This window comes from Borostomias antarcticus, assembly GCF_949987555.1.
Source record: "Borostomias antarcticus genome assembly, chromosome: 20".
In the NCBI taxonomy this organism is placed as follows: domain Eukaryota; kingdom Metazoa; phylum Chordata; class Actinopteri; order Stomiiformes; family Stomiidae; genus Borostomias; species Borostomias antarcticus.
The window spans coordinates 2,339,987-2,350,629 of record NC_140253.1 but is presented as its reverse complement, the minus strand read 5'-3'; the positions used below and the strand labels follow the sequence as shown (position 1 = coordinate 2,350,629).

The 10,643-nt window shown below is 47.3% G+C and overlaps 1 protein-coding gene across 1 annotated transcript in view; it reads right to left on the bottom strand.

Moving 5' to 3' along the window:
• Positions 1 to 3,132, bottom strand: part of LOC311322368 (uncharacterized protein) — a gene marked incomplete at both ends in the record, with an annotated part of 13,423 nt that extends 10,291 nt beyond the window's left edge. The window contains one exon of the mRNA XM_084454434.1: positions 2,955 to 3,132. Coding sequence (XP_084310560.1) covers positions 2,955 to 3,132 — 178 coding nt within the window. The remainder of the gene's footprint in view (positions 1 to 2,954) is intronic.
• Between the last annotated feature and the right edge of the window lie 7,511 nt (positions 3,133 to 10,643).

Below are 10,643 nucleotides of genomic sequence, written 5' to 3'. Positions count from 1 at the left end.
GTACCAGTACCTACAGGGTTAAACAACAACACACAACCAGACAGTCACACACTGAGGGAGGTACCAGTACCTACAGGGTTAAACAACAACACACAACCAGACAGTCACACACTGAGGGAGGTGGGATCATGACAACAACAGGTGGTTCCTATGTAGCCATGAATATGAAGAGTTAGGACTGAAGAAGGAGTAGTTTTCTCTTACGCTGTGGTCAGTGGTGTTCCGTCCACCCAGGTCCAGTTCCCCTCTACATCTCTGTCAGTCAGACCGATCCACACTCTCAACTTGTTTAAGGTAGAGAGAAATACCTGCCAAGGACAAAGAAAAAAAAGTTGTGTTTTGCTATATAGAGAATAGTTATAGACTCAGGTTTGTCCTCTCTCTCTCTCTCTCTCTCTCTCTCTCTCACCTGTTCCTCTCTGCTGTTTATGATCACCAGGTGTGCTCCTCTGCTTATACAGTCCTGTCTGCTCTCCTTCCAGGTTTTCCTCTCAGTAGAGACGTAGTAACAGCTGGAACCAAACCACTTCCATCCATCGATACTCTCTGTTTGACAACATTACACAAAACACTGATGAGAATATTGTTGGAGCCATGATGTCATTTTTGTTTGTTATATTTGATCCTTATTTAAAGTTTGATCTGTATACATGCAGCTCAAACATTGAACAGCCTTAATGTATGCAGCCAGCTGCAGGTAATGAGAGACAGGTGTGCCCTGGAAGATCAAACAGTTTTTGACCGTGTCCGTGGTCTACAGTAGTAGAGTGACCGTGTCAGTGGTCTACAGTAGTAGGGTGACCGTGTCAGTGGTCTACAGTATTAGGGTGATCGTGTCAGTGGTCTACAGTAGTAGGGTGACCGTGTCAGTGGTCTACAGTAGTAGAGTGACCGTGTCAGTGGTCTACAGTAGTAGAGTGACCGTCTCAGTGGTCTACAGTAGTAGAGTGACCGTGTCAGTGGTCTACAGTAGTAGAGTGACCGTGTCAGTGGTCTACAGTAGTAGAGTGACCGTGTCAGTGGTCTACAGTAGTAGAGTGACCGTGTCAGTGGTCTACAGTAGTAGGGTGACCGTGTCAGTGGTCTATAGTAGTAGGGTGACCGTGTCAGTGGTCTACAGTAGTGGGGTAACCGTGTCAGTGGTCTACAGTAGTAGAGTGACCGTGTCAGTGGTCTACAGTAGTAGGGTGACCGTGTCAGTGGTCTACAGTAGTAGGGTGACCGTGTCAGTGGTCTACAGTAGTAGAGTGACCGTGTCAGTGGTCTACAGTAGTAGGGTAACCGGCACGCTGGAGTTTTGAACTGATGAATTTTACTACATTTAATTTTATATCGAAATGTAAAGCTTCATATCTGATTATATGACTCTTATATTACGAGGCTGAGCTTTTTTCTTTCCACGCACACGCGCGCACACACACACACATACACACACACTCGCAAACACACACAAACACACACACACAGAATATATGCTGTACATACATACCCAGCTGGGCACAGCTGGTTGACTGTGTAGCAGCCAGAACACAACCCACCATCTGTCCCTCAGCAAACTGGGATATGAACCAGTGACCTTTCGGTTTCTGTCCCTCTTCTCTGGCTGCCTTGCGTACCTATCTTCCTCACAGCACCAAATACACACATGACATGAGACTGGAGATCAGAATGAAGGATTGAACCTACCACAACGTCTCTTCAGTTCATCTCTCTCTTTCATCAGGGTGTTGTAACTGGTCTCTAGCTGGTCTCTCTCTCTGGTCAGGTTGTTGTAACTGGTCTCTAGCTGGTCTCTCTCTCTGGTCAGGCTGTTGTAACTGGTCTCTAGCTGGTCTCTCTCTCTGGTCAGGCTGCCCACTCTCATCCAAGCTGCATGCAAATGACATGATGTTACATTGTGAAATACATATGCCCAAATCCTTTAGAGCGTGTAAACTGGTCTCTCTCTCTGGTCAGATTATTATTATGGGTCTGTAGTCTCTGTTCATAGTGTTTGTTGAGAGGTGACAAAAGTCACAACAACATTCTACATACTATATTACTGTCATCAATAAAGATCAACATAGATTGTTTTTTATTACAAAACGTATATCTACAATAAATATGTCATTAAAAAGATGATATATTATTACAAAAATAATCGTTTCTAAGAGATACTGTACTCACAGTGGACTCCCAGGCCTATGATCCCAGCCAGTAGGAGAACACACAGCAGCCCCAGACACACTGCAGCAACTCTGGAGAGGCTCCACTCTGGACTCTGAGAAGCTGACCACAGAGATCACTCTTACTGTGTGTGTGTGTGCGTCTGCGTGTGCGTGCGTGTGTGCGTGTGTGCGTGCGTGCGTACGTGCGTACGCTACAATATCATCGTTTAGTTAGGTTAGGATAGCACAGGGATATTGTTTAGAATAGGATTAATTATGTAAACATCAGTGGAGTGTGTCTAGGGAGGGCTAGTACTGATGATGGATAGGGGGTGTGGTTTGCATCTCAACATGAATATGCATGTGTACTCATCCTTCTCTCTCTCTCTCTCTCTCTCCCTCTGTCTCCATCTACCTAACTATTCTGTTTTATGTACTTCTCAGATAAAGCTTTCACCTCACACACAAACATTGTTTTTGTTGTTTTTTTGTAACTTCTTGTGGATGTAACTGTTGTCATTATTCTAATAACTTCGGAATTAAAAAAACCTGTGAACACCGTTGTTTGGATCATCTGAGACGTTTTCCACCTCCATCTCTGTGTTCCCAGTTGAACTGTTTAAACTGACTCACTATGAACACAATGCATTTACACCCAGTCACAGCCTGCTGTGCTATTCACTAATGTGTTCCTGTTACATGACATAATTCAACATGGTGTGCATGAGTGTGTGTGACTGTGCAGGTATAAAACGTGTGTGTGTGTGTGTGTGTGTGTGTGTGTGTGTCCGTGCACATTTGCATTACCTGCGTGTTGATCTACTGCTGTGTTCTCAGGTGTAGCATCCAGAACGTTTGAGCCGGGGTCATGACCTCTGAGGGTGTCAGCGCTTTCGTAGATGTCCACCATCCTCTCCTCCATCTCCCCTCTGTTGGACTTCACCTTCTTGGTCATGTCTGGCTTGGCATAGATATCCTCAGACATCTTTCTAGACCTTCTAAAGTTCTGTCACTATGATACAACTTCACTACAACTCTACTACCACAACTACACCGTCAGGGCTGTACGACAACTATGCTACTACTTCACTACAACTCTACTACCACAACTACACCGTCAGGGCTGTACGACAACTATGCTACAACTTCACTACAACTCTACTACCACAACTACACCGTCAGGGCTGTACGACAACTATGCTACAACTTCACTACAACTCTACTACCACAACTACACCGTCAGGGCTGTACGACAACTATGTTACAACTTCACTACAACTCTACTACCACAACTACACCGTCAGGGCTGTACGACAACTATGCTACAACTTCACTACAACTCTACTACCACAACTACACCGTCAGGGATGTACGACAACTATGCTACAACTTCACTACAACTCTACTACCACAACTACACCGTCAGGGCTGTACGACAACTATGCTACAACTTCACTACAACTCTACTACCACAACTACACCGTCAGGGCTGTACGACAACTATGCTACAACTTCACTACAACTCTACTACCACAACTACACCGTCAGGGCTGTACGACAACTATGTTACAACTTCACTACAACTCTACTACCACAACTACACCGTCAGGGCTGTACGACAACTATGCTACAACTTCACTACAACTATACTACCACAACTACACCGTCAGGGCTGTACGACAACTATGCTACAACTTCACTACAACTCTACTACCACAACTACACCGTCAGGGCTGTACGACAACTATGTTACAACTTCACTACAACTCTACTACCACAACTACACCGTCAGGGCTGTACGACAACTATGCTACAACTTCACTACAACTCTACTACCACAACTACACCGTCAGGGCTGTACGACAACTATGCTTCAACGCTCACAGTCTCTCAGGGGGATCTGTCAGCAGGTCTGTCTCTCTCAGAGTGTGAGGGGGCTGGAAGGTGTGAACTGTCTTGTCACGGTCTGACCACGGTGTTCAGCCACCATTCAGAGAGGAAGGAAGTTAGAAAGAGCATTGTGAAAAAATGTGGTACTTTGTACACAGGGGCAGCTGTAGCTCAGTTGGTAGAGCGGGTCGTTCAGTGAGCGAAGGGTCAGTGGTTCGAATCCCAGCTCCGACTGTCCACATGTCGAAGTGTCCTTGAGCAAGACACCTAACCCCAAATTGCTCCCAATGAGCAGGTTAGCACCTTGCATGGAAGCTACCGCCATTGGTGTGTGGATGGGTGAATGAGAGGCCATTGTAAAGCGCTTTGAGTGCCGCTAAGGTGGAAAAGCGCTATATAAGTGTAGTCCATTTACCATTTGTATTTTGATGCTGTGACAGTGAAATGTCCCCGCTGGGATCAATAGAGTACTACAGTACTACTACTATTAAGAATGTGTGAACAGCAAATTAAACTCATTAGTGCAGTACAGTACATGTGCATTGTGCATGATAAAGTATATATGTAGTGTAGAGCACATGCACAGTATATTGTGAACTGTGTGTGTGGACAGTTAATGTGTTTTGTGAACAGTAGCATGGACCACAGCTACAGAAAGGGTCCAGGTAGAATGTTTTGGAGGGTATTGTCATGGTGACATGTTTGTTCGTGTGTACAAATGTGTACGTTGTGTGTGTGTGTGTGTGTGTGTGTGTGTGTGTGTGTGTGTGTTGGTGTTGTTTCCTGTCATGTCTCAGTGATCTCTAAGGCTCTTAACCACAGGGAGGTTGAGAACACTGTGGTAGAGTTTGGGGTTGAGCTGAACGTCTTTTTCTTTCTCAGCATGAGTCATTTCTCAACATGTGGTGATAATAATACAAGTTAAACACGGTAGCTGCAGTAACTAGAGCTGTGTGAGCACTCTAAAGCAGTGCATAACTGCAGGTCTACTTGTGTGATACACTTGTTTTGCATGCATATGCATTTGTGTAGCTTATAATGTAAAGTTTTATGTGCGTGTACATCTTGTGTGTGTTGGTATTGTTTCCTGTCGCGTCTTCTTGGGGTGTGTGCCGTCATGGAGGAGCTCAAGCAGGGTTCAGAGAGTCAGTACTTGACTTTCACACGTGCATAGCTGGGTGCTTGGCTGACATCTCAGAGTGGATGGTGACACATCACCTCAAGCTCAATCTATTCTGTAGAATAGATACCAGCTCTACTGGTTACTGTAGAATAGATATCAGCTCTACTGGTTACTGTAGAATAGATATCAGCTCTACTGGTTACTGTAGAACAGATATCAGCTCTACTGGTTACTGTAGAATATATATCAGTTCTACTGGTTGCTGTAGAATATATATCAGCTCTACTGGCTACAGTAGAATAGATATCAGCTCTACTGGTTACTGTAGAATATATATCAGCTCTACTGGTTACTGTAGAACAGATATCAGCTCTACTGGTTTCTGTAGAATAGATATCAGCTCTACTGGTTACTGTAGAATAGATATCAGCTCTACTGGTTACTGTAGAATATATATCAGCTCTACTGGTTACTGTAGAACAGATATCAGCTCTACTGGTTTCTGTAGAATAGATATCAGCTCTACTGGTTACTGTAGAATAGATATCCGCTCTTAAACACAGTGTGGAATGGTGACTCCTCCTTCTTTTCTTCTTTAGTTCTTTCTGTCTCTTGTTCTTCTTTTTACCACTTTGTTCCTCAACCCTTTTTCACTGTGAGCAGTGAAACTACATACTGATAGAACTATCAACATGTATACCTCCATATTTACACGTGTATCTAACAGCCTGGGTCTTAAATGTACAGTGTATTTACCCTCCCCCAAATTGAATTGGCTGAAATTAATAATACAGTCAGTGCTCACTGCTAGTTCTGACCACTATGGGTCCTCAGTTATACACTCAGTTATACACTCAACACAGAAGGAACACATATAGGAAGTCACTGCTCACTCTGACCACTAGGGGACCTCAGCTCAACACGGCAACCGTAACTAGGAAGTTAGACAAAACAGCATTCTGTTATTCTGGACCATAATACATCCATGTTCTGGACGCTATATATAATATGTGTTGGTGAAATACATTGCTGACATGACCACACTAAGTGGTGGCCTTCCTCCTGCTCTGGTGTAAAGTGAACCGTCTAATAAAGCATAAAAGATGTTCTGTGAAAGAGTTTGTCTCTGGGGGAGCTCTCGATTATATACGAATATACTTGTATATTGTTATTGTTGTTGTTGTTGCTATTATTATTATTATTATTATTATTATTGAGTTCATATAGAACTCCAATGCAATTCAAATAGGCTACTGATGTATAACACATGTCTTGTCCACTATTTCAGCATTTCCCATCCCTTCCCGGAGGCCATGTGACTCGTCTTGCTCTAGAGAGGAAGAACCACATCACATCACTACTTCTTCTTTGGTGAGACATCGCCTGTGAAGAGAGGACAGACAACACTGACTTGTTTCCAGAACCTGTTTCCTGCTCCTGGGCAGGAGTCAGGGGTCAGGGGTTAAGGTGGGTGAATTGTTCCTGGATCCGTGACTAACGGAGGGACTTCACCCAAAGGCCCACCTCCTTCTTGGTACAAAGATCAAAACTGAAACTCTCTCTCACACACACACACGCACTAATACACACATGCGAACACACACACACACACATACCCAGATAATCCTCTTCGAAGAATACAGGAGCCCCCCAAGTTGAACAAAAGAGATGATGGGGTCTGTGAAAGCACCCCAAATAACCCTGTTTAGATACTGTGTGTGTGTGCGCGTGTGCGCGTGTGTGCGGACATATACAACAACAGAAAGAAAGGTATTTCTGTGCCAAGTCAGTGTGATCTCAGATGTAGAGTGTGTAAATATAATGAAAATTGTCAGTTAAAATGGCTTGGTCATTAAAATGTCTTAGATTTCTCTACATAACTGTGTGAGATTTGGTTTTCTTTAACTGAGTATTTCTAATGCAATCAATTGAACAATGATCACTTATTCCCAGCTCAAAGATCAGGCAGTGATTTTGTCAACCCTACTGGAGAAAATTTGATCAATTAGTGTAGACCTTGAACTACCTATCAGATTTGGCCTAGTGGGTTCTGATATCAGCTGGAATAGATCGGCTATTGCGCTAATAGAGCCTGACTCAGCAGAACGGGGTCTATAGGCCCCCACCACAGTTACTGAGTCTGGCCCCAGTTGGACCTTCAGAGCAAGGAGTTCAAAACGGGACTGTGTGTGTGTGTGTGTGTGTGTGTGTGTGTGCGCGTGCGCGCGCGTGTATGCGTGCAGCGGTGCCCCATCACCACCTCCTTCCTCTTTCCTGCCCTCCCCCCTCCTCCTCCTCCTCCCCCGGTCCCGTGGTCTCTCTCACGTGGCTGTGGTTGGAGAGACACGCTGCCGCTGCTGGAGACGGTGACCCGGCGGGTATCGGGGCCAGACGCTGCCGTCCTCTCCTCCTCTCCGCTCTCCTCCTCCTGGCTCTCCTCCTCCTGGCTCTCCTCCTCCTGGCTCTCCTCCTCCTGGCTCTTCTCCTCCTGGCTCTCCTCCTCCTGGCTCTCCTCCTCCTGGCTCTCCTCCTCCTGGCTCTTCTCCTTCTGGCTCTTCTCTCCTCCTCCTCCCAGCCCGTCTCTTCTTTCCCTCACTTCTTTTCTTTTCTCTCCTCTCCTAACCCCTCTCCTCTCCTAACCCCCCTCCTCTCCTAACCCCTCTCCTCTCCTAACCCCTCTCCTCTCCTCTCCTCTCCTCTCCTAACCCCTCTCCTCTCCTAACCCCCCTCCTCTCCTAACCCCTCTCCTCTCCTAACCCCCCTCCTCTCCTAACCCCTCTCCTCTCCTAACCCCCCTCCTCTCCTAACCCCTCTCCTCTCCTAACCCCTCTCCTCTCCTAACCCCTCTCCTCTCCTAACCCCCCTCCTCTCCTAACCCCCCTCCTCTCCTAACCCCTCTCCTCTCCTAACCCCTCTCCTCTCCTAACCCCCCTCCTCTCCTAACCCCTCTCCTCTCCTAACCCCCCTCCTCTCCTAACCCCTCTCCTCTCCTAACCCCCCTCCTCTCCTAACCCCTCTCCTCTCCTAACCCCTCTCCTCTCCTAACCCCTCTCCTCTCCTAACCCCTCTCCTCTCCTAACCCCTCTCCTCTCCTAACCCCCCTCCTCTCCTAACCCCTCTCCTCTCCTAACCCCTCTCCTCTCCTAACCCCCCTCCTCTCCTAACCCCTCTCCTCTCCTAACCCCTCTCCTCTCCTAACCCCTCTCCTCTCCTAACCCCTCTCCTCTCCTAACCCCTCTCCTCTCTCATTCCCTCTCCTCTCCTAACCCCTCTCCTCTCCTAACCCCTCTCCTCTCTCAACCCCTCTCCTCTCCTAACCCCTCTCCTAACCCCCCTCCTCTCCTAACCCCTCTCCTCTCCTAACCCCTCTCCTCTCCTAACCCCTCTCCTCTCCTAACCCCTCTCCTCTCCTAACCCCTCTCCTCTCCTAACCCCTCTCCTCTCCTAACCCCTCTCCTCTCCTAACCCCCCTCCTCTCCTAACCCCCCTCCTCTCCTAACCCCCCTCCTCTCCTAACCCCTCTCCTCTCCTAACCCCTCTCCTCTCCTAACCCCCTCCTCTCCTAACCCCTCTCCTCTCCTAACCCCTCTCCTCTCCTAACCCCCCTCCTCTCCTAACCCCTCTCCTCTCTCAACCCCTCTCCTCTCCTAACCCCTCTCCTCTCTCAACCCCTCTCCTCTCCTAACCCCTCTCCTCTCCTAACCCCTCTCCTCTCCTAACCCCCCTCCTCTCCTAACCCCTCTCCTCTCCTAACCCCCCTCCTCTCCTAACCCCTCTCCTCTCCTAACCCCTCTCCTCTCTCAAACCCTCTCTTCACCTCTACTCTCTTCTCAGTTTTTCTCTCCTTCATTTGTCTTCTGTCTGCTCAGTTTTCCTCTTCCCCTTTATCCCCCTGTACCCCTCCCCACTACTCTTCTCTTCTCTTCTCTTCTCTTCTCTTCTCTTCTCTTCTCTTCTCTTCTCTTCTCTTCTCTTCTCTTCTCTTCTCTTCTCTTCTCTTCTCTTCTCTTCTCTCCTCTCCTATCCTCTTCTCTCCTCTCCTGTTCTCTCCTCTTCTCTCCTCTTCTCTCCTCTCCTGTTCTCTCCTCGGTTCTCTTTTCCTCTCTTCTCCTCTTCTCTCCTCTCCTCTCCTGTTCTCTCCTCTGTTCTCTTTTCCTCTCTTCTCCTCTTCTCTCCTTTCCTCCTCTGTTCTCTTCTCCTCTCTTCTCCTTCCTGACTTTTATCAAGGTCAAGCAGAAGAGAAGTAGGCCTACGTGGCTGGTTCTTACCGTGTGTGTGTGTGTGTGTGTGTGTGTGTGTGTGTGTGTGTGTGTGTGTGTGTGTCTGTTCAGTAAGCGTGTGTGTGTGGCTGGTTCTGTGTGGACTGTGTCGTTCAGTAGTCAGAGTGTGGGGTTTCACTGTCTGCTCCACCATTGCTATCCCAACACTTAAGGCTGCCCTGCTTCAATCTACAGCTGGAAGACACTTCCTACTGGCACTGCTGTTCACACACTGTTCATGGAGACGAAGACACTCTTTCCTTCTCCATCCTTCTCTCTCTGTCTCTTTCTGTCTCTCTCTGTCTCTCTCTCTGTCTCTCTTTCTGTCTCTCTCTGTCTCTCTCTCTGTCTCTCCCCCTGTCTCTCTCTCTCTTTTCTACACTCTCTCTGTCTGTCTCTCTCTTTTCTACACTCTCTCTCTGTCTCTCTCTCTGTCTCTCTCTCTGTCTCTTTGGCTCCCTCCGTCCAGTTCCAGAACCCCATCTGCCCTCCATTAGATACACTATACAGTATGTACTGTTTATATACTGTGTGTGTGTGTGTGTGCGTGTGTGTGTGTGTGTGTATACAGTACATAGTCATTATAGTAGCCACTGAAGAACAGGAAGAAGGTTGTTATTCTCTCATATCACAGACCACACATGTCCAGTTAGTTGAATCATTACATTACAGTCATAGGGGCATTGTATGTAGGAAGTCAGTGTACTCGCCAGAACTCACCAATGCATCTCCTCTCTAAACAAGTGACCAAGAGCATAATCGAATGCTAAAGCCAAAGTGCAAGAGTAGCAAAATATAAATACAATAGGTGCTTAAGCGGTAGTATTCTGGTCTTCTTGAAGAGCAGAGACAGGACAGAGAAGAGCCGTGACCACGTCGATTGACCGCAGGGACCCCGGAGTGACGGGGCGACCACTAGCCCCGAGGTAGCAGAGCGCAGTGGTTGGAGGTGGGGATGGGGGGGGGGGGTTGTTGGGCAGAGTAAATACAATACTTAGAATGGTAAATGGACTGCACTTATATAGCGCTTTTCCACCTTAGCGGCACTCAAAGCGCTTTACAATGGCCTCTCATTCCCCCATTCACACACACTCACACACCAATGGCGGTAGCTGCCATGCAAGGTGCTTACCTGCTCATTGGGAGCAATTTGGGGTTAGGTGTCTTGCTCAAGGACACTTCGACATGTGGACAGTCGGAGCTGGGATTCGAACCACTGACCCT